At 42.3% G+C, this 25,539-nt stretch overlaps 1 protein-coding gene across 1 annotated transcript in view; it reads right to left on the reverse strand.

The window, feature by feature from the left end:
* The window catches only part of ptk7a (protein tyrosine kinase 7a), a 259,481-nt gene that overhangs the window by 76,221 nt on the left and 157,721 nt on the right, over positions 1-25,539 (reverse strand). Inside the window, exon 2 of the mRNA XM_034184423.1 lies at positions 5,679-5,975. Coding sequence (XP_034040314.1) covers positions 5,679-5,975 — 297 coding nt within the window. The remainder of the gene's footprint in view (positions 1-5,678; positions 5,976-25,539) is intronic.

A 25,539-nucleotide genomic window follows, 5' to 3' on the forward strand; every position in this document is an offset into this window, starting at 1 on the left:
GAATAATCAGGTCCCATCTTATCTTAGGGACCTCTTAGCACCATATCACCCCAATAGAGCGCTTCGCTCTCAGACTGCAGGCTTACTTGTAGTTCCTAGGGTTTGTAAGAGTAGAATGGGAGGCAGAGCCTTCAGCTTTCAGGCTCCTCTCCTGTGGAACCAGCTCCCAATTTGGATCAGGGAGACAGATACCCTCTCTACTTTTAAGATTAAGCATAAAACTTTTGTTTTGCTAAAGCTTATAGTTAGGGCTGGATCAGGTGACCCTGAACCATCCCTTAGTTATGCTGCTATAGACTTAGACTGCTGGGGGGTTCCCATGATGCACTGAGTGTTTCTTTTTATTCACCTTTTTTTGCTCTGTATGCACCACTCTGCATTTAATCATTACTGATTGATCTCTGCTCCCCTCCACAGCATGTCTTTTTCCTGATTCTCTCCCTCAGCCCCAACCAGTCCCAGCAGAAGACTGCCCCTCCCTGACCCTGGTTCTACTGGGGAGTTTTTCCTTCCCACTGTCGCCAAGTGCTTGCTCATAGGGGGTCGTTTTGACCGTTGGGGTTTTTCTGTAATTATTGTATGGCCTTGCCTTACAATATAAAGCGCCTTGGGGCAACTGTTTGTTGTGATTTGGAGCTATATAAATAAAGTTGGTTTGATTTGATATATAAAAAAAATAAATATAAGAAATATTACAATTTGAAAACAAATGCACCCGAACATGATGACAGCTGCAACTGCTTAATGCTAACTTTTAACATTGAAAATGGCATACACATGCTAACGCATTAGCATCAGGATCCGGATCGTGATCTGGATCACCACTAAAATTTAATAACTTGTTCCACTTGTCATTTCCACACTCCACAAAATTTCAACAAAAATAAATTTAAGAAATATTACAGTTTGAAAACAAATGCACCCGAACGTGATGACAGCTGCAACTGCTTAATGCTAACTTTTAACATTGAAAATGCCATAGACATGCTAACGCGTTAGCATCGGGATCCAGATCATGATCCGGATCACCACTAAAATTTAATCACTTGTTCCTCTTGTCATTTCCAATAACTCCACAAAATTTCATCAAAATTCGTTCAAAACACAACAGAATATATAAAACCAACTAACAATGAACATAAATAAATAAATATAGAAATAAATAAGTGTTTCCTGTGAACACCTAGTGACTCTTACACCTCCACTTCATCCCTGTTTTATTTAAGTTTAATGACAGTTTGTTTCGGTCAAACCATCTTTTCAATGTGTTAATTTCTTCAGTGATTTCCTCCAGAACTATCTGCCAAACTGGAAAACTGCTGCATCCTAGTAAGAGCAGAATACTACTGGAATGAATTTGAATAAGGAAAGTTGGGTTTTTTCTCACTAAATGGATGCTGCACTCACTGCAGTTTATTGTCTGGAATAGTCCCAGATTGCATTTCAGAGCTTCTAGAATTCAAACATTTTCGTGTGGGTGGTGTTGGGGGGTAATTTTGGGTTTCAGCTTTTTCTGTTTTTCACCGAGTCCAGTCGGAATTAATAACTTCAAAGCGAAACGCCGTTTAAATCAAATGACACCTCTTTCCAAATGTTGTAATACAAACAAACTGCAATCGATCAAAACATTTTTTTTCCTCCCAAAACCAGACGTCCTGTGCTGACATGCAGCAGCCAGCTGAGCTCAGCTCAGAGGTACGGAGAGACATTCATGCCAAAATGTCTGAAAGGAAATGCTTTTGACAAAAACTACAGATTTTATTTATTTTTATTTCTGTCCAGAGATCAAGGATACAGTGACCAATTTCATAATTATTTACTTTAAGACTCAATAAAATGTTGACATAGAAAACCTGTAAAGCCTACTGCTGATGTTGACAGCAATCCATGTGAACCTCAACTTTACCAAGATTCCCAGTACCTGCACTGGCCACACAGCCCCACAGCATGATGGAACCACCTCCAAATTTTACTGTAGGTAACAAGTGGTTTTTTTGGGATGCTGTGTTCTTTTTCAGCCATGCATACCGCCCCTTGTTATGTCCAAATAACTCAATTTTAGTTTCATCAGTCCACAGCACCTTAGTCCAAAATGAAGCTGACTTGTCCAAAGGTGCTTTAGCATACCTCAACCGACTCTGTGCCATGAACTCAGAAAAGGCTTCCTCTGCATTACAGAATCATACAGCAAAGTGTGCTGTATAGTTGAACAATGCACAGAGACACTATCTGGCAGCAAGATCATGTTGTAGGTCTTTGAAGCAGGTCTGTGGGTTGACTATGACTGTTTTCACCATCCTTCAGCTTATCTGAGATTTTTCCTGGCCTGCCACTTCGGGCCTTAACTAGTACTGTGCCTGTGGTCTTCCATTTCCTCACTATGTTCCTCACAGTGGAAACTGACAGCTGAAATCTCTGAGATAGCTTTTTGTATACTTCCCCTAAACCATGATGTTGAACAATCCTTGTTTTCAGGTCATTTGAAAGTTGTTTAGAGGCTCCCATGTTGTCACTCATTAGAAGAGATGCAAAGGGGGGAAACATTTGTGAATGGCCACCTTAAATACCCTCTCATGATTGGATACACCTGTGTACGGAGGTCAAGGGTCAATGAGCTTACCAAACCAATTTTGTGCTCCAATAATTAGTGCTAAATGTATTCAAATCAATAAAATGACAAGGGTGTCCAAATTTTTGCACCTGCCTAATTTTCTTTAAATAATTATTACACACTTTCTGTAGAAACTTCATTTCACTTATCAAATATCAGTGTGTTCATCTGCTATATGATATATTTAACTGAAATTTCTGATCCAGACAACCAAGGATTTATAAAGGAAAATCATGAAAATTATCAGGGTGCCCAAACTTTTGTATACAACTGTATTATATATGCAACAGTTTATTCTGAAATACGATTGCAGCACTTAAAAACTGGTGCCTCACGTTGAACTGGTTTTTGTCACATCAGCTAGAGAGTGTTTGTAGATTTTTATTGCTGCACTACATCATGAATAATGACACAACAAAGCACTTCTTTCACATCAGACGATCTCTGGAAAACTGATGTGCATCTGTTCAGTCCTTTTAATTATTCAGTCTGCATTTATCATCACAAATGTCCACTGGAGGAGCCGTGGCGCAGATGGGCACTTTGAACTCTCCCGTGTCCGTCTGGACGCTCGCCTGTTCTTGGAGTCATCATCTGAACAACAAATGCCGAAGAAAAACCCCTGGGCTGAATTTATCCAGAAAGGACAACATGTTCCACACGGAACTACTTTCACTCCGGCACACAAAGGCTGCTGAGTAACAACCTCAACATGAGGGGCTTCCACCAAACAAGAAGCTTCTTCCTGATTACAAACGGGACAAGCAGAGATCTTCATCTGAAACTCACGGACCTCAATGAGCTTTGGAAAGTGGCACAAAGTAAATGAATATATTCGTGCACCTTCACTTAATGGGACAAACCACTCAACAACAGTAAAACACTCGCATGAGGAGAGCGGTGTTAAACCAAACCTACAACAACTAGCAGTGCCAGATGGACAACGATTCACTCCTTTTTCACAGGTGACCTTCACTAATAGTACATGTTCTAAGCAAAAGTATTGGTCAGATTATGAAGAAAGCATAAACTTTGGCACGCATGTAGCACGGGGCATATAGAACATAATTAGGGGTGGATGTGGCAACATTTTTTTTTTTAAAGCTGGCCACCAGAGTGCTAAAGATGGCCTTTCTGAATAGTTCTGTCCTTGCATGCTTTATTTTTTATGACTGATAGTGAAATTCATAGCTGTCGTCTATCAGAAGTGCATTCCAAACATTTTTACCCCCTTGCTTGAAAGATTGACTTTTTATTTTAAGAAATGACAGCAATTGTAATAATCTAAGTTTTACTCTTCATTTTTGCATGATGTTGAAAAAGTAATATTGCATGCACAATATACAAATAATGCACGAGTTCAATGGTATGAATATTTCATGAGGTGAAAGATGGAACAAACCATTCAACGAGGCGAAGCCAAGATTTCACCTTACATTTTGGTGTTCCACTGTGACATGTAGTCCAGTGATGCTGTGCACTGACTTCGGACTTCCATAAAAAAAAGACTTTGTGTAGTTCCTCAGTCCAGCCAAAAATCACATCAGCATTTCATGTAAACAGGTCTTCATGCATCCAGATGGCTTACAGCAGAGTGGATTGTGTGTGTGTGTGTAGCAGCGTCAGTTAACTCAATCAAATAATCATGTCGCTGTCCCGCGCATGTGCAACCGGCTTGGTCGAGCTGTGTACCTCCTCAGTGCAGCGAAAAAAAAAGTCACGTCAGAAATGAGTCCAGGTTTTCTTTCTCTTTCTGCTAACAGACAGCACAGTGGATTTGTTTTGTGTGTGTGTGTCTTACAAGAATTAGCAGTGTCAGTTAGCTCAAATTATGTCTGAGGAGAGCCGTGTCCCCCGCGTGCGTACACACACATGCAACCTGGTCAGCACTTGTGTGTGTGAACAAAAATAAGACTGTACACGTCCTCAGTGCAGCAAAAAAAAAAAAAAAAAAAAATCATGTCAGAAATGAGTCCAGCTTTTGTTTTTTCTTCCTGCTAACAACCTCCAGGCAGCACAGTGGATTGATTTTGGTCACATGTGCACGTGTGCACGTGAGAGTGCAATGATACCAAACGTATGGAACCAAATTTGCACTCTAAATGGAACTGAGCCGCACTCTGAATGCAATGCAACACAAATGGGATGAATTAATCCATGTCATGTGACATACAAAGCACCAATCAAATGACAAGGATCCACTCAGCCGTTATATAACACATAATACTGCATTGTCTTGAATTTAAGAGTCAGTGGTCAGAACCAGTGAACAACGGTTCAGATACATACTTAAGACAATTATTCCACTTTTTTTTTGTTGTTCCAGGCATGAGTATAATGATCGCTCACGTCTCAGCGACTCCAGCATGCAGAGGGTTGTGGAAGTGCACGTGAAATGCCCTGACTGGCACCGAATTATGTGCTTGTGAAGGAGGATGTGCAGTGTAGATGAATATATGACACATTTTGTTGCTGTAACATGTACATTGTGACATGTATAAGTTGTTAAAGGGTTATCCTTTTGAGTTTAAGAGAGAAATGAATGGACATGACGTGTGTGTTCGTGCTGTGGACTTTACGGTCACAAATTGAGTTTTACTGGCGACACGTTAGCAGAGCCGGTAAGACGGCTATTTGTATTATGTATGTTCAAAGAGAGGGAAGGTGATCCAGACCGAGGGGTGGAGTTCAGTGAGAGGGAGATTTTATACATACACACACACACACATACACACACACGTTGGTTGACCACTATGAGAAGCTAAAATGACACCGCTCAGGAATTTTTAGACAAAAGCCTTTTGTGAGCGTATTTTTTGGGGGGGGGGGGTGTTACCCAAAGAGGGAAGAAAAAATACAAACATTAAGAAACACATGGTTGATGGTGCACAGATCCTATTTCATTTAGTGAGAAGGAGGAAGGGCAAAGAACCACAACAAGGTGGAAGGAAACAGTCCTTCAGATGGTGGCGACACTCAACTTTTTGTTTGGCGTCTTTGATCCACACCATGAAACAGCAGATGTACGTTAGCTGAAAGAGGAAATTTCACACTCACACACACTCACACTTGATGTTGAACGACGCGTTGTTAGAGTGCAGAACCTCTCCTGTGGCGCCATTTCTTGCCACGCACTCAAAGCCTCCGGCGTCCAGCTGCCGGTCCACCGAGGTGAACTTCAGGTTGCTGCCCTCCTGGAAGCGCCGCTCGCTGTTCTCCAGCCGCTGGCCGTCGTGAAGCCAGCTGTAGGTGACGTCAGCGGGATCACTCACCTCACAGCGGAGCATGGCACTGCGGCCGTGCAAAGCATCCTGGGATTTGGGCTCCTTGGTGAACTGGATGGCAGCAGCCTGGATGGACAGAACTGAGACCAGAGAGAGAGAGAGAGAGACAGAGGGAGAGAGACAGACAGCGAGAGACAGACAGAGAGAGAGAGAGACAGAGGGAGAGAGACAGACAGAGGGAGACAGACAGAGAGAGAGAGAGACAGAGGGAGAGAGACAGACAGAGAGAGACAGAGAGAGAGACAGAGACAGAGAGAGAGACAGAGAGAGAGAGAGAGGAACGAGGATTAGAATGAGGCTGCTGTTCAGGTTTTATTGCATTTTCCGTTCATTAAGTGTGTCCCGTGGCGAGCACTTAGTGCTGCAGAGGAATGTGATATTTAGACAAGGCTCACTCGCTCACTCGTTCACTCGCTGTGAGTTATTTGTCGGAAAATTATTCCAACCCAACACAGAGAAAATGCTGTTTCCTGTTGGTGAGACCTGGGGCTTATTGAAGCGAGCTGATTGGCTCCACGATCAGACATCAGCACCCGTGTGTGTATGTGCACGCCACAGTCTCACACACACACACACTTCTCATGATGTGTCATATTTGAACGTGGTCACATGACCAGAGTCGGCCACCATGAGAGAAAAACCAAACCAAAAAAAAAAAAAAAAAATAGAGAAAGTCTTGCATTTCCTTTTTTTTGGGGGGGGGGGGGGGTATGATTTGAAGTGGTTGAGACACTGAGGTGGATCTGCAGCACATTATCATTCCTGTCCACATGACCTCACTCGTCTAATCACTCAAAGGTTCTAACTTTGTGGATTTGGACTGGAGGCAGTGGAACACGTGTTGACCATAAACACGTTTCCTACCTGTTGTGCTGACGTATAAAAAAGAACAAGACGGGACACTAAGGCAACACATCTGACACCACATCGCACAAATCAATTCTTTCTCTGTGGTCTGGACATTTGATCAATTCTGTCCATTTTATCCACTGAAACGCCACATCACCTGGAGAACAGACACGGGGGGGGGGGGGGGGGGATTTGAAAGCCTATCTCGGCTTTCAATGCTTACCAGTCCAGTAAGTACCAGAGAAATTGTGGAGAGCTGGACATGTCCAAACTTGTCCTCTGACACACCGAAACGGAGGTGTTCCTTTGTCTCGCTTCCAAAGCGAATCGGTCGTGATGCACGAAGCCTCCGCGCGGCTTTCCATGACAAAATCTCTTGTAAAAAGTGAAATCTGATGGAAAATGGCTGATGTCCAGCTCTTGTGATAACCAGAGAAAGAGCACACGACAGTCTCGTATCCACAGAGTCATCCGTTTAGAAATGGTCCGGTGGCTTGTGCTGCGTCATCGCAGCTTGGAGCGCGGTGCACCGAACGTCCTCAAAGGGGTCCTTAAAGCTGTCCTTAAAGCTGTAGTAACAGTCCTTATTCTCTGTGAAGCTCGTAAAATTTTCACTGAAAGCCAGATAAATTTTTCAAATGGTTTCCAGGTGCCAGTCTCTAACAGCTTCTGAAAAAATTCTGATGGAAAAAAAGTCCTTTTCATTCCGCCATTTCCAGACAATGACAATCCGATGAGGGGGCGGGACCACTCCTTCCCAAGGCGTGCTCATAGGCGAATGACGTCACCGACAGGCGTGGAAAAACTCACACATGCACACGAGGGTTCAAGCATGTCTGACGTAAAAACATATGAATGAAATCCATATAGTTTTTGAAAAAAATAAAAAGGACCGTTACTTTGTTGACAGACCTCGTACACCCTGTAGACCAGCAGTGTCCAAAGTGCCCCCCCTCAACCCCTTCTGGAATCCTTTGGACACCACTGCTATAGATATGTTCAGTGGCCCGTTAATGTTCACAGTGACCCGTGACCTGGACTTTGAACCATTTTGTCTCTCAAAATCAAAATGGTGTAAAATGATCAAAATGCTTTGAGATATTTGGATCACATGGATAAAACACGAAAAACAATATGTAAGCATGCGCTACAGCACACGGTGGAAAAAACAAAAACACAGTGCACATTATCTTTATATATATATATATATATATATATATATATATATATATATATATATATATGAGTGTGTGTGTGTGCCAGCTGCGTTCGATCCTCTTGTCAGAACTGTAATTTCATCACAGTGGAGTAAATAAAGGCAGATATCATAAGAATCTTTCATTCTGTCATACAAACACCAAATGAGGATCAGTGGTACTTCTTTAAAAAGCTATCAGCTACTTCACTTTTCCACATGGAGGCCATACTGATTTTTTTAAAGATGGTGCCTGAAAATATGTACTTTTGTGATATATATGAGTACAATCTTGCTTTACTTCCAAATATTGTACTATGGATGGAGGGGGAGGTTTGAAATGAACTTCAAACAATATTTTCATGCTTTTTAGATTGTATATGTTGTTAATAAGTGTACACGTGTGTTATAGAAGATGTACGCTGCAGATCGCGCGGTAGTGTTTGCGGTGTAAGGGTTTAGTAATAGAGGTAGTACTTTTAAAGTCAACCATGTCCTTTGGATGAACACGAGTCCTACCGAACTCTCACCTACGGGTTCAAGTAGTTCCATGTATAAGGCAATGGCCACGCCCCAGTTAAAAACTAAACTAGGTCAGGGTAGCAACCAGAAAGATTCTCTGATGTGGAGTTTGCATGAAAACGGGAAACTTCCAGAATGGACTGCTGAACAGGTGAAACGACGACTTCGACATCACATCATCCCAAAATTAAAAATTAAAGTTTCATGTAGCTAACAGATTTTTTTTATTTGTTTATTTGTTTGTTTTGTTTTAAGGAAAGGACTTCCCAGAAGTATTTACACCAAATGTGGCGCTTGCATCATCAACTGAATGATTCTAACACTTATCTGCCGCACTAAGTCATAGAGGCAGAAGGGTAATTCCTGATGAATTTGCCAATTTGTTGTTTTTTCCAATTCAACATTCCCATAACATTCTCTCACATCAGATTTAACAAGTACTGTCTCTTCCCCAATCCACATGTACCACGTCATGTATTTCAGAATGTCATGTGATGCTTTCTGTCCATCCTGTGACCTGTAATTGATGAAAAACTGTTTCCAAGGAAAACTAAGACATTTTGAAACCGGCTGAAAAATCAGTTCATGTGACTGGAAAAAGCTTTTTACAATATTTGAGATTTTCTGGAACCTACATTTTCATTAAGCGTATTTTCAACTCATTACTTCAAACTGTGCAATTTGTAGGGTACTGGAAACCCACATGGAGGTATCCCTGTGGACAGAGATACTTATACAGTGAGGCAAATAAGTATTTGAACACCCTGCAATTTTGCAAGTTCTCCCACTTAGAAATCATGGAGGGGTCTGAAATTTTCATCTTAGGTACATGTCCACTGTGAGAGACATAACCTAAAAAAAAAAATCCAGAAATCACAATGTATGATTTTTTTAAATAATTTATTTGTATGTTACTGCTGCAAATAAGTATTTGAACACCTGTGAAAATTAGTGTTAATATTTGGTACAGTAGCCTTTGTGTTGGGAAGGTGTCGTAACACGGACCCGCAACAGGGGGCGCAAATGAACGGACAATGGATAAGACAAAGAGTAACAATTTAATGTTGTGAAACGCACAACTGGATACAGACAAAGATAATGCCAATTGAACACAAGGTGACGTGCGGGCAGGCTCGAAGATAGGAGACCTCTGGCGATCGGAGAGCCGGGACCCACACAGCTTCCACCACCAACGGCCTGAAGAACACCGGAGCCGCCAAGTCCTGAGTCCCCAGGTGGTCACCGTCTTCTGTTGCAGACCCTGGTACTGCTGGCAGAAGATGAAAAACAGTTAATGGTGAGTGTGTATCCACACACCCAGTAATCCTTCACCTACAGATCTTCGAGGAGGGAAAACCTCCACCTCCGATACAAAGTCACCCGTGCAGCTCCTGACAGTGGCTCCTTGGATGGAGTGAGAGGCGAAGACGTCGCAGACTCTCACTGTACGCCAATCCAAAAACACTGAATCCTCAGGAATACGGCTGCACACAGAACAATTAGTTAACACTTAATCACAGCAGAGAATTACCTTCGACGGTAGTTGATTTCTCGGTGAGGAGGTGGAGTAGTAATCCGGCTTTTGTAGGGATGTTGGTGATTGGTGACAGCTGGTGTAAATGAGTGACAGCTGTCACTCTCTGTCTCGGCGCCCTCTCATGCTTGAAGCCCGCACTCCAAGCAGGGCGCCGACTGGTGGTGGTGGGCCAGCAGTACCTCCTCTTCAGCGGCCCACACAACACTTTGTTTGCAATTACAGAGGTCAAACATTTCCTGTAGTTTTTCCACCAGGTTTTCACACACTGCAGCAGGGATTTTGGTCCACTCCTCCATACAGATCTTCTGTAGATCTTTCAGGTTTGGAGTTTCAGCTCCCTCCAAAGATTTTCTATTGAGTTCAGGTCTGGAGACTGGCCAGGCCACTCCAGGACCTTGAAATGCTTCTTACGAAGCCCCTCCTTAGTTGCCCTGGCTGTGTGTTTGGGGTCATTGTCATGCTGGAAGACCCAGCCATGACCCATCTTCAATGCTCTTACTGACGGAAGGAGGTTGTTTGCCAAAATCTCGCAATACATGACCCCATCCATCCTCCCTTCAATACGGTGCAGTCGTCCTGTCCCCTTTGCAGAAGAGCACCCCCAGAGTATGATGTTTCCACCCCCATGCTTCACGGTTGGGATGGTTTTCTTTGGGTTGTTCTCATCCTCTAAACATGGTAAGTGGAGTTGATTCCAAAAAGCTCTATTTTGGTCTCATCTGACCACATGACCTTCTCCCATGCCTCCTCTGGATCATCCAGATGGACAGTGGACTTATCTCTGTGCTTGTTCTGTTGGACCTCAGTGCTGCTTTTGATACTGTTGACCATAAAATTTTATTACAGAGATTAGAGCATGTCATAGGTATTAAAGGCATTGCGCTGCGGTGGTTTGAATCATATTTGTCTAATAGATTACGGTTTGTTCATGTAAATGGGGAATCTTCTTCACAGACTAAGGTTAATTATGGAGTTCCACAAGGTTCTGTGCTAGGACCAATTTTATTCACTTTATACATGCTTCCCTTGGGCAGTATTATTAGACGGTATTGCTTAAATTTTCATTGTTACGCAGATGATACCCAGCTTTATCTATCCATGAAGCCAGAGGATACGCACCAATTAGCTAAACTGCAGGATTGTCTTACAGACATAAAGACATGGATGACCTCTAATTTCCTGCTTTTAAACTCAGATAAAACTGAAGTTATTGTACTTGGCCCCACAAATCTTAGAAGCATGGTGTCTAACCAGATCGTTACTCTGGATGGCATTTCCCTGATCTCTAGTAATACTGTGAGAAATCTTGGAGTTATTTTTGATCAGGATATGTCATTCAAAGCGCATATTAAACAAATATGTAGGACTGCCTTTTTGCATTTACGCAATATCTCTAAAATCAGAAAGGTCTTGTCTCAGAGTGATGCTGAAAAACTAATTCATGCATTTATTTCCTCTAGGCTGGACTATTGTAATTCATTATTATCAGGTTGTCCTAAAAGTTCCCTAAAAAGCCTTCAGTTGGTTCAGAATGCTGCAGCTAGAGTACTGACGGGGACTAGCAGGAGAGAGCATATCTCACCCGTGTTGGCCTCCCTTCATTGGCTTCCTGTTAATGCTAGAATAGAATTTAAAATTCTTCTTCTTACTTATAAGGTTTTGAATAATCAGGTCCCATCTTATCTTAGGGACCTTGTAGTACCATATTACCCCATTAGAGCGCTTCGCTCTCAGACTGCGGGCTTACTTGTAGTTCCTAGGGTTTGTAAGAGTAGAATGGGAGGCAGAGCCTTCAGCTTTCAGGCTCCTCTCCTGTGGAACCAGCTCCCAATTCAGATCAGGGAGACAGATACCCTCTCTACTTTTAAGATTAGGCTTAAAACTTTCCTTTTCGCTAAGGCTTATAGTTAGGGCTGGCTCGGGTGACCCTGGACCATCCCTTGGTTATGTTGCTTTAGACGTAGACTGTGTTTCATAATTATTGTATGGCCTTGCCTTGCAATGTGGAGCGCCTTGGGGCAACTGTTTGTTGTGATTTGGCGCTATACAAGAAAAAAGTTGATTGATTGATTGACTGGTGAACTTCAAACAGGCCTGGACATGTGCTGGCTTGAGCAGGGGGACCTTGCTGCCCTGCAGGATTTTAAACCATGACAGCATCATGTGTTACTAATGTAATCTTTGTGACTGTGGTCCCAGCTCTCTTCAGGTCATTGACCAGGTCCTCCTGTGTAGTTCTGAGCTTTCTCAGAATCATCCTTACCCCACAAAGTGAGATCTTGCATGGAATCCCAGACCGAGGGAGATTGACAGTCATCTTGTGTTTCTTCCACTTTCTAATAAATAATCATAACAGTTGTTGTCTTCTACCAAGCTGCTTGTCTGTTGTCCTGTAGTCCATCCCAGCCTTGTGCAAGTCTACAGTTTTGTCCCTGGTGTCCTTAGACAGCTCTTTGGTCTTGGCTATGGTGGACATGTTGGAGTGTGACTGATTTAGTGTGTGAACAGGTGTCTTTTATACAGGTAACAAGTTCAAACAGGTGCACTTAATTTTTTAAGTTTTTTTAAGAAGCCCTCTTATTCTGCACTCTTTACCTGTATTAACAGGTCTGTGAGAGACAGAATTCTTGCTGGTTGGTAGGTGTTCAAATACTTATTTGCAGCAGAAACATACAAATAAATTATTAAAAAAATCATACATTGTGATTTCCGGATTTTTTTTTTTTTTTTTTTTAGATTATGTCTCTCACAGTGGACATGCACCTAAGATGAAAATCTCAGACCCCTCCATGATTTCTAAGTGGGAGAACTTGTAAAACCACAGGGTGTTCAAATACTTATTTTCCTCACTGTATTTAGTGTTTGCTTTATTAGCAGCATAACTTAAAAAACATATGACGGGTTTTCTTTGGAATGTTAATGTATAAGAAAGTGGACATGTGTTGCGGTTTGTTTATGACCCGGAGCGCAAACGTGTCGAGGCAATTTTGCAGGCGAGCCATTCTGGTTAGCTGTGTGGGCTAACACTTACTGACACGACCTCTCACATTTGCCTTGGCTGCACTTTTTGCGACCGCTTCGGTGATTGCATCTGAAAAACAAAACACCACACCATTTTTCCGGGTGAAGTGATGCTGCGTATATACTGAACAAGGGGAGCGACTGTCCCCATAAGTGGTCAAATCCCACGATATCACGCAGGGTTCAAACGAGACTGTGCTGCGCTGTTAAGATCTCAGGCCTGTAGAAAGGATCTGAAATGGGGGGGGGGGGGGGGGGGGGGGGTCTTTTTTTGGTTAAAATGGACCTTTGTCAGCAAGGAGCATGAGGGCCATTCAAGGCCCCAGAAAATTTTGGGTTTTGGATGTCTAGGGATGCATTCTGGAGTGTTTTTTTTTTTTTTTTGAGGACTATTTTCTCACCCCGGTCCCCCCCAGTTCAGTTGTTCTGCTTAATGTGTGTTGTGTTCGTATTTTGTTTTGCACATTTTCATCTTTTCTTTGCTTTTAACCAAAACTGAAATCACAACCTACATATTTGTTTGATCAGATTACAAACCTGCAAGAGCCGTAATCAGCTTCATATTTTTGGCTTCCCTCATCCTAACTGAGCTAATTTTAAAGCAGAAAAGTTATTTTTATATGGCTCATCAATTAAATTTAGTCCAGAACTACAGGCCCAGAGTAATAATGATTTAAACATTTTAGCTGTTAAAATTATTATTACTGTAGTAGTCGTATGAAAAATGTCTTCAAAAGTGGACCTTTAATCAAAGGGTGTTGTCCCCCCACAACGAGGACATCTCACAGCCCTACATATTGATTTAGGTGGATTTTTTATTTGATTACAGCTCACCTTCTCAGGGTTCCTCACGTTTTCGGTAAATGTGCACGTGTCGCCCTTGGTGGTCGAGGGTGACACGTGCACAACTGGTCCACATGTGTTTTGTGGATCTGGAGAAGGCGTTTGGCCGTATCCCTTGAGGCACCCTGTGGGCGGTGCTCCAGGAGTACGGGGTCTGGGGTCCTTTGCTAAGGGCTATCTGGTCCCTGTACGACCGCAGCAGGAGCTTGGTTCACATTGCCGGTAGTAAGTCAGCCTGTTTCCAGTGCACGTTGGCCTCCGCCAGGGCTGCCCTTTGTCACCGGTTCTGTTCATTACCTTTATGGACAGAATTTCTAGGCGCAGTCAGGGTGTAGAGGGGGTCTGGTTTGGGAACCACAGAATCTCGTCTCTGCTGTTTGCGGACGATGTGGTTCTGTTGGTTTCGTCAAATCAGGACCTTCAGCGTGCACTGGGGCAGTTTGCAGCTGAGTGTGAAGCGTCCGGGATGAAAATCAGCACCTCCAAATCCGAGGCCATGGTTCTCGACTGGAAAAAGGTGCTTTGCCCTCTTCAGGTCGGTGGAGTGTCCTTGCCTCAAGTGGAGGAGTTTAAGTATCTCAGGGTCTTGTTCACGAGTGAGGGACGGATGGAGCATGAGATCAATAGACGGATCGAGAGAGAGAGAGCTGAGCAGGGGGGCAAAGCTCTTGATTTACCGATCGATCTACGTTCCGATCCTCACCTATGGTCATGAGATTTGGCTCATGACCAAAAGAACAAGATCGCGAGTACAAGCGGCCGAGATGAGTTTCCTCCGCAGGGTGGCTGGGCGCTCCCTTAGAGATAGGGTGAGGAGCTCGGTCACTCGGGAGGAGCTTGGAGTCGAGCCGCTGCTCCTCCACATTGAAAGGAGCCAGTTGAGGTGGCTCGGGCATCTTTTCCGGATGCCCCCTGGACGCCTCGTTGGAGAGGTGTTCCGGGCACATCCCATTGGGAGGAGACCCCGGGGAAGACCCAGGACACGCTGGAGGGACTACGTCTCTCAGCTGGCTTGGGAACGCCTCGGGATTCCCCCGGAGGAGCTGGGAGAGGTGTGTGTGGATCGGGAGGTCTGGGCGGCTTTGCTTGAGCTGCTGCCCTGCGACCCGATTCCAGATGAAGCGGAAGAAAATGGATGGATGGATGGTGCACGTGTCGCATTGATCGCTCGACCAAGCAGCACTTTGATTTGCTGTCAGAAGGACATCACAAAAAAGGTCCAATCAGGACGCTTGAAGCTCCCCCACCCCAGGATTTTACACCGGACTTACAATGATCTCAAAAACATTTCCTGGCAAGACAAAAAAAATATACTGGGTCATTGGCTCCCCTGGAGGTGGGACTGTATGGAAGTAAATCTGTGCCATCAGAGTTTGAAGCTGAATTTCTAAGACTGAATTTGTTTACCATCAAAATATTCACCCTCAAAAACTTCAACCTAAAAAAAAAAACCCTTAAAAAAATCATCCTAAAAAAAAAAACCCACCTAAAATATTCAACCTAAAAAAAAAAAAAAAACAACCTCAAAAAATAGAAAAGCAGGGAGAAGCAATCAATCCCCGTCTCATCCAACGTTCAGCACACTGATCTCTATATAACACTGGATTGCTCATTGGCCAGTATTTTCAAAGTAAATCGGCTGCCACACTCACATGTACCGCTCCTGAACTGTCTATTCTACCCATCTTTAACCAGGCGCACGCAACTTTATTCTTTGTGATTTTGCCAAAAAATACCTTCATGTGCAGCTATAAATTGCACAAATCACCAGTTCACAGGCTGTGGACGAACATTTCACCTGTGAGTATGACTGAAATGGAAAGTAATTAACAATAATTTGAAGAGTTCTGTCCCTTATTCCAGCATATAGGCAAAGATAATAATAATAATAATAATAATAATAATAATAATAATAATAATAAGTGGCTTGTGTGTGGCCACATGTTGAGTTTTGTGTTGGACGAACTATTTAAAGACATTTATTATGTCTAATTGTGCATAGTTTGGAGCATTAGACGTTGTTGCTACAGGATTTATTACCAATATTACGTAGGCTGTAGCTCACTGAGCTGTGTGTAATAAATGTTGTCATTGAAGGGAAAACCAACTCTCCTGTAGCCAGTTAAGTGGTGTTTTATTCTTTCAGTGCAACTATTAAAAAAAATCCACTTTCGCTATAATATCCATCATCACTTTTGTTATCCATCCACTTTTGTTCAGGATACACACACACACACACACACACACACACACACATATATATAAGTTGCTGATGATTCCGCAAAACTTGTATAAACTTTGATTAAAGAATCATTATTTTTAGAATTGAGTATTTGACCCAGTGAGATCTGAGTAACTGAGAATAGAAGGGAAGAAAGTGTCAAAGTACTAAAGAAAGAAAGGAACCAAATCAAATACCTAATCATGACAGACACTGATTAGGAGGGATGAGGGTTACATTAACTGGAGAACAAGAAGAAGAAAATGAAAGAATCAGCTCAGTTATTACTTAAAACTGTTGGTGTTCTGAGAAGCCGTCTACATGCGGTCCACATAGCTTTTGAGTGGTAAGATGGCCGCCGTTTGCTTCAGCGGTTTGTTCAGAATGTGTGACATAGACATTATATATGTAGATGCCTCATGACTTGCTGCAACTTAATCCAGCGTCGCCGCCATATTGGATGGGTCTCTTCACAATAGACTACAGCACCAGAGTCTAGCAGAGTCAATGGAGAGTGAGCAAATACGACGGGATTTTGTGTTTCTTACAGTTGAAATAACTGGCGCAGTATAGAAACCAGATCGCATGGGATTACCTTTCAGAAATAAGACTGAACAGTAATTTAGGTTACTGTACCCTTTGTAATATTATGTCATGGTATAAAAACAGTAATTACGTGTAACATTATTACAGCAGGAACTGGTCCTCTCTCTCATTATCTGTGTTTCCATCTAACTAGTGTCGCAACTCATCATTCTCATTTCATTAATGCGGCAAAAGGCATTTTGTGTGCATTTCCATCCCCTTATGCGCTTTTGTTTCTCAATTCCCAATTTGGAATTGAGAACCATCAGTTCATGCTTTAGTCATTTGTGGTGTCTCTATTTAAGGCTGCACCACATCACAAAATTAACTCCACTGGAGTTACGGAATGCCAGCACACAACACGCAAGAAGCTGTGCAACACAGTTCTTTTTCAGCCCCAGTCAAAAGCCTAACTTATTTCTTTACTAAATTATAAATTAATTTATACATTTATCTATATGCCATACAATATGTCTTTGTTAAAGAGCATAAGACAAAGTCTTTCAGCGTGAAAATAAGTATTTTTAATGTGTGACAGAATCCTGTATCGTAACTGAATCTCTGCTGTTTCTAGCAAACCAAACCGTGGGAAAATTGTGTAAAAATTCAGGGAGTTACAGATTATTGTAGTTGGGGATTCACCTTCCTCAGTACAAATAAATGCACTGGGGGCGCAACAGGGACTCATCCAAGATGACGGCCACACTGCTACGTCAGTTCCAATAGACAGTGGCCGTCCATGAGGCGTCTACGTATGATAATATCAATCAATCAAATAATCAATTTTATTTATATAGCGCCAAATCACAACAAACAGTTGCCCCAAGGCGCTTTATATTGTAAGGCAAGGCCATACAATAATTACGTAAAAACCCCAACGGTCAAAACGACCCCCTGTGAGCAAGCACTTGGCGACAGTGGGAAGGAAAAACTCCCTTTTAACAGGAAGAAACCTCCAGCAGAACCAGGCTCAGGGAGGGGCAGTCTTCTGCTGGGACTGGTTGGGGCTGAGGGAGAGAACCAGGAAAAAGACATGCTGTGGAGGGGAGCAGAGATCGATCACTAATGATTAAATGCAGAGTGGTGCATACAGAGCAAAAAGAGAAAGAAACAGTGCATCATGGGAACCCCCCAGCAGTCTAAGTCTATAGCAGCATAACTAAGGGATGGTTCAGGGTCACCTGATCCAGCCCTAACTATAAGCTTTAGCAAAAAGGAAAGTTTTAAGCCTAATCTTAAAAGTAGAGAGGGTGTCTGTCTCCCTGTCTCCTTGGGGTGATATGGTACTACGAGGTCCCTAAGATAAGATGGGACCTGATTATTCAAAACCTTATAAATAAGAAGAAGAATTTTAAATTCTATTCTAGAATTAACAGGAAGCCAATGAAGAGAGGCCAATATGGGTGAGATATGCTCTCTCCTTCTAGTCCCTGTCAGTACTCTAGCTGCAGCATTTTGAATTAACTGAAGGCTTTTCAGGGAACTTTTAGGACAACCTGATAATAATGAATTACAATAGTCCAGCCTAGAGGAAATAAATGCATGAATTAGTTTTTCAGCATCACTCTGAGACAAGACCTTTCTAATTTTAGAGATATTGCGTAAATGCAAAAAAGCAGTCCTACATATTTGTTTAATATGCGCTTTGAATGACATATCCTGATCAAAAATGACTCCAAGATTTCTCACAGTATTACTAGAGGTCAGGGTAATGCCATCCAGAGTAAGGATCTGGTTACACACCATGTTTCTAAGATTTGTGGGGCCAAGTACAATAACTTCAGTTTTATCTGAATTTAAAAGCAGGAAATTAGAGGTCATCCATGTCTTTATGTCTGTAAGACAATCCTGCATTTTAACTAATTGGTGTGTGTCCTCTGGCTTCATGGATAGATAAAGCTGGGTATCATCTGCGTAACAATGAAAATTTAAGCAATGCCGTCTAATAATACTGCCTAAGGGAAGCATGTATAAAGTGAATAAAATTGGTCCTAGCACAGAACCTTGTGGAACTCCATAATTAACCTTAGTCTGTGAAGAAGATTCCCATTTACATGAACAAATTGTAATCTATTAGATAAATATGATTCAAACCACTGCAGCGCAGTGCCTTTAATACCTATGGCATGCTCTAATCTCTGTAATAAAATTTTATGGTCAACAGTATCAAAAGCAGCACTGAGGTCTAACAGAACAAGCACAGAGATGAGTCCACTGTCTGAGGCCATAAGAAGATCATTTGTAACCTTCACTAATGCTGTTTCTGTACTATGATGAATTCTAAAACCTGACTGAAACTCTTCAACTAGACCATTCCTCTGCAGATGATCAGTTAGCTGTTTTACAACTACCCTTTCAAGAATTTTTGAGAGAAAAGGAAGGTTGGAGATTGGCCTATAATTAGTTAAGATAGCTGGGTCAAGTGATGGCTTTTTAAGTAATGGTTTAATTACTGCCACCTTAAAAGCCTGTGGTACATAGCCAACTAATAAAGATAGATTGATCATATTTAAGATCGAAGCATTAAATAATGGTAGGGCTTTCTTGAGCAGCCTGGTAGGAATGGGGTCTAATAAACATGTTGATGGTTTGGATGAAGTAACTAATGAAAATAACTCAGACAGAACAATCTGAGAGAAAGAGTCTAACCAAATACCGGCATCACTGAAAGCAGCCAAAGATAACGATACGTCTTTGGGATGGTTATGAGTAATTTTTTCTCTAATAGTTAAAATTTTATTAGCAAAGAAAGTCATGAAGTCATTACTAGTTAAAGTTAAAGGAATACTCGGCTCAATAGAGCTCTGACTCTTTGTCAGCCTGGCTACAGTGCTGAAAAGAACCCTGGGGTTGTTCTTATTTTCTTCAATTAGTGATGAGTAGTAAGATGTCCTAGCTTTACGGAGGGCTTTTTTATAGAGCAACAGACTCTTTTTCCAGGCTAAGTGAAGATCTTCTAAATTAGTGAGACGCCATTTCCTCTCCAACTTACGGGTTATCTGCTTTAAGCTGCGAGTTTGTGAGTTATACCACGGAGTCAGGCACTTCTGATTTAAAGCTCTCTTTTTCAGAGGAGCTACAGCATCCAAAGTTGTCTTCAATGAGGATGTAAAACTATTGACGAGATACTCTATCTCACTTACAGAGTTTAGGTAGCTACTCTGCACTGTGTTGGTATATGGCATTAGAGAACATAAAGAAGGAATCATATCCTTAAACCTAGTTACAGCGCTTTCTGAAAGAATTCTAGTGTAATGAAACTTATTCCCCACTGCTGGGTAGTCCATCAGAGTAAATGTAAATGTTATTAAGAAATGATCAGACAGAAGGGAGTTTTCAGGGAATACTGTTAAGTCTTCAATTTCCATACCATAAGTCAGAACAAGATCTAAGATATGATTAAAGTGGTGGGTGGACTCATTTACATTTTGAGCAAAGCCAATAGAGTCTAATAATAGATTAAATGCAGTGTTGAGGCTGTCATTCTCAGCATCTGTGTGGATGTTAAAATCGCCCACTATAATTATCTTATCTGAGCTAAGCACTAAGTCAGACAAAAGGTCTGAAAATTCACAGAGAAACTCACAGTAACGACCAGGTGGACGATAGATAATAACAAATAAAACTGGTTTTTGGGACTTCCAATTTGGATGAACAAGACTAAGAGTCAAGCTTTCAAATGAATTAAAGCTCTGTCTGGGTTTTTGATTAATTAATAAGCTGGAATGGAAGATTGCTGCTAATCCTCCGCCCCGGCCCGTGCTACGAGCATTCTGACAGTTAGTGTGACTCGGGGGTGTTGACTCATTTAAACTAACATATTCATCCTGCTGTAACCAGGTTTCTGTAAGGCAGAATAAATCAATATGTTGATCAATTATGATATCATTTACTAACAGGGACTTAGAAGAGAGAGACCTAATGTTTAATAGACCACATTTAACTGTTTTAGTCTGTGGTGCAGTTGAAGGTGCTATATTATTTTTTCTTTTTGAATTTTTATGCTTAAATAGATTTTTGCTGGTTATTGGTGGTCTGGGAGCAGGCACCGTCTCTACGGGGATGGGGTAATGAGGGGATGGCAGGGGGAGAGAAGCTGCAGAGAGGTGTGTAAGACTACAACTCTGCTTCCTGGTCCCAACCCTGGATAGTCACAGTTTGGAGGATTTAAGAAAATTGGCCAGATTTCTAGAAATGAGAGCTGCTCCATCCAAAGTGGGATGGATGCCGTCTCTCCTAACAAGACCAGGTTTAATATCTGTGGTCTGTGGGCCAATGTGCGATCCACGGGCATATACAGATCAGTGGTTCAGCAATGTCGATTTGGTCTCTGTCACATGACCAATGGAGCAAAACGTGATTGGCTGAATGTTGGATGACTGAGACAGGGACTGACTGCTTCTTCCTGCTTTTCTATTTTTTTTAAGTTGAATTTTTTTTTTAGGTTGAAGTTTTTGAGGCTGAATATTTTGATGCTAAACAAATTCAACCTTAAAGGTTCAAATTCAAACTCTGATGGCACAGTTTTACTTCCACAGGACTGTGGCTGTGCACAGGGTTTAGGATTTAGTGCTTTTTTATCCTTTACACAGGAACCTGCTTTAACTTTAGATTATGAAGACTTTTCTATTCAAAATGTTTTCCATCTACATGGTTCCATGTGTTACAACGCCTGTAAATACTGCGTGCTTTTGATAAACGGTGTGTGAAATATTTGTCATCAGCTGGCTTGTAAATTTTTTTTCATTCATTTATTTATTTTAACTTTGCTCAGGTATTCATGAGCTCACGGAAAGTTACAATCTTGAGTTACAATCGGTGAGAAATATCTCGGTGAGGAGATCTCAGCAGTCTGATTGGACGCTTCAGCTGCACGTCTGTCTTCTTGCTTGAACTCATCCTGAACCGTCTCCACGATGTGATCACACACACACACACACACACACACACACAGCTCCAGTCCATCAGGACGCCTGCAGCTGCACCACACGGCGTGCACACCTTCGTCACACAAGCAGAAGAAGCAGCTTTCAGTCGTAATCAATCACGTGGATTTGCTGAAGTCTTTGATAAACTCTCTGACCCTGTCCACCTGTCGTCCTGCCCACTCATCTCCTCGGTACATTCACCGTCTCAGCCGCCGAGCCCCCTGTGTCTCTGATTCAGATGCTCTAACTCGGGTTCATAGTATTCATGTTTGGACATAGACAACAAAAATATTACGTATATATCTGAACCAGGTGATCACCCGCGGGTTTGATTCAGAGACTGAAATGAAAACTTCCATCTTCCCCAACAAAGCTATCACCTCCCACCTATCCTGGATTCAAGACAACTTTTAGGGTGTGGCTAACGCTGCCTCAAGAAGAGACAGCTGCTACTGCGATGGCTACGACTACGTGCAAAAATCAAGAGGAAAAAGAAGAGAATAGAGAAGTACGACACCAACTGTTGACACACTGGAAAAATGATTCAGCACGTTGAAGCTGATGTCTGGTCTCATCTGGACAGAAACCCCACCAGACCAGAAGTATTTTCTTCATAACACCACCGACAAATAAAGACAAATATCTATTTATTTGGCCGTCACTTTCTTCCTGGCGGTCACTTGACAAACGTGCGATTTTAAAAACCTCGACACTCGACTTTAATCAAACTTGGACCTTTCAACAGATGTCAGAATCTGGAATGTACTCTCACTGTTTGTGTGACTGACTGCCGTTAAAATGCCCATCTGCAGCGCAACGTTAAAAACTCGTCAGTGTAGGGAGGAGTTTTTAACAGATGTCAGAATGTGCCGTCTAGTCCACAGATTCTGAAGAGCAACAAACAATCAAAAACACATGAAACAGTCACCCTGAGAGTGACGGGTGTCTTTCTAAAAGGTGAACAAGAGAGACGACCACAAGGAAAAACCACTATGAAGAGGGCTGACGGGCAAGGCCACTCACTACGTTCATGCCAAACCAGGAGGCAAAAAGCACAAACTGCGACCAGCAAAGAGGTTTATTTTTTTGTTGTGATTTTACTGTTTGACCTTCCTGTGACCTTGACCCATTTGTGTGCTGAAATGTATCCTCATAGGACTGCTACAGGAACTTACAAGAATCTGCAATGATGATTTGAATGTTTTTTCACACCTTAAAAAAAAAAATCAGTATTTTGCAGGTTTTTTTCATTGTGATTTTGCCAAATTATGTCATAACTTAAACTTTTTGATATATTCCGGATCCTCTCATCAAGCCCTTTAATTTGGTGTATGACACAACATGTTCTACTCAAATATAGAATTTGACATCATTGCAGGTTATCTTTGACATCAAATGAAACCCTGAAGGTCAAGGTCGATCGCTAATCCCAGGAAATAGGTTTTATTCCAGACCACTTAGTATCATCCTGTGAAGTTTGGAGACAAAATTTCAAGAACTGCAACCAGGAAAGTTGCTTTGGTGATTTTAGGGTTTGACCTTCTGGTGACTTTGACCTTTATCATTTGGTGTGCTAAAAGGTATTTCCATAGAACTGCTGTATGTTAAGTTAACTGCGCACTCCAGACAGATGTCATCGTGCCAAAAAGAATAAAAAACTCACACACCACCTGCACCTCTGAACACCTGTTTTTCTTGTAATGTTCTCTTGCCGGTTACGTTCATTAACTTTTTTTTTTTTTTTGCACCAGACAGCTTTGCTGTTCAAGATTAAGTTTCACTCAATAAACAAACCTCACATATGAAACTCTGTGATTCTTAATGTGTGTTAGATTGTCACACAGCAGAATGCAGGTCACGAACTGGCTTGTTTGGGTGTCTGGACTTAAAAAGATCTGACCGTGAAGACTGGGAGGGTTTCTGACAATAAATATGCACAGCAAATTCTGCTTATACCCAAAAATACTGTTTGTACCTCCACATTTGAACCTGAGTGATCCTCATCTTTTGGTTTTCTTTACGCCCCTTTCACACCGGGCCGATGTAGAGTTGCGTAATGTGGCGTAGCCCTGCGTGGCAGAACACTGAGGGACACAAAGGGGGAACGTGAGACGGACGCACAACATTTAACATGTTTAATTTTGAATGTTTTGTCAAGTGTTTGTCAAGCTAACCTTTTTTGTCTTCAAATTAAACGATAAATTTTTATCGGCATAGTGCACTGGACACAGAAAGTACAGTTTTTAAGCAAGTCTACGCAACGCTACATAAACAAAAACTGAGTGCGTCAGACAAACAGGCAGGGATGCATCCAGAGTAAAACAGCTGGAGGACAACAGGTGTAGTGCGAGTGTGTGGTGAAATGATCCACGCAGCCCGCAGCTGTGTGTGCTGTGTGATTGAACCGGTGTGCGAGTGTGTGGTGAAATGATCCCTCAGCTGTGTGTGTCTGTGTGTTCATAAAGGCTGAATGAGCCGCTGCGCGTGCATGAGCCGGTCTACGGCAGGGATGCAGCCTGTTAGTAAGCAGATAACTGCCAGAATCTGATCTCCCACATTTTCATGCACTTCAGTAATCGGATAATCAGAAAAAACATGGTTTACATTCTTTCAATTCAGAAATTGGATTTCTTTCCAAATCCAGATAAGAGAAGAAGCAGGTCTTGAAAAAAAGTTTCTCTCTCTCTCTCTGTCTCGCTGAAACAGCAAACGGGATGTTTAAGTATGCTTGTGAGTATATGGCAATATTTTCTCCTTTTTTGCGGGGGGGGGGGGGGGTGCATAACTGACTCTGAACTTTGCGATCTGATGTTACGAGCCCTGATGAGGCAGTCGTGAGTCCCGCTGTATGTCTGGAAACGTGAGTGCCGTTTGCTTTTCATGTACTGTTTTGAGAACAGAGCGCATTTCCACCGTGCCACAAGACCCCCCAGAAAGTAGGCAGAAGTGGACTGTGAGGGGCAGAAAAATTGGTTTATGTAGCAGCAAGCACTACATACGTCACAGTAAACACACAGTAGTGTTCAGAATAATAGTAGTGCTATGAGATTAAAAAGATTAATCCAGGTTTTGAGTATACGAGGTCTGTGATAAAACTAACGTACCTTTTTATTTTTTCAAAAACCATATGGATTTGAATCACGTGCGATTACATCAGACAACCTTGAACCCTCGAGCACATGCGTGAGTTTTTTTCACACCTGTCGGTTACGTCATTCGCCTGTGGGCTGGCTTTGAGTGAGGAGTGGTCTACCCCTCCCGTCGGAATCTCTTTGTCTGACAACTTCCTGAGAGACTGGCGCTTTGCTTGATCAAAATTTTTTCAAAAACTGTGAGGCACATCGAAGTGGACACATTCAAGAAATTCAGCTGGTTTTCTGTGAAAATTTTAACGGCTGATGAGAGATTATGGACTGTTGCTGTCGCTTTAAGGACTGTCCACGGAGCCGGACGTCGCAACGCGACCTGAGCTGCCGCTGTCTGCCTGTTTCAAGCTGAAAGCTTCCAAATTTAAGCCTCTGTTGACCCAGGACGTCGTGACAGAACAGAGAACTTTCAGAAGAGGTCGGGATCAGCAGTTTATCCGGACATTCCACTGTTAAAGGAGATTTTATTAATGAAACACGTGTGGACGGGTCCGCGCATCGGGACGCAGCCGGCGCGGTGCGGCGGCACAGGAAAAACACCTCCATGTTGATAACCATTTGTAAAAACCAGGCGGCTTTTGATGGCTTTCAGTTGAGTGAGTATCTGAGAAATTGTTTAACAGCTGGACATGTTCGAACTTGTCCTTAAGGCTTCCAACGGAGGTGTTTTTCTTGTGGCGGCGCCAGCTGCGTCCCGACGCATGGACCGGTCCGCACTTTCTTTCATTACAAAATCTCCTTTAACAGTGGAATGTCTGGATAAACTGCTGATCCCGACCTCTTCTGAAAGTTCTCTG

The sequence above is a fragment of the Thalassophryne amazonica genome, chromosome 13 (assembly GCF_902500255.1).
Source record: "Thalassophryne amazonica chromosome 13, fThaAma1.1, whole genome shotgun sequence".
NCBI lineage: Eukaryota > Metazoa > Chordata > Actinopteri > Batrachoidiformes > Batrachoididae > Thalassophryne > Thalassophryne amazonica.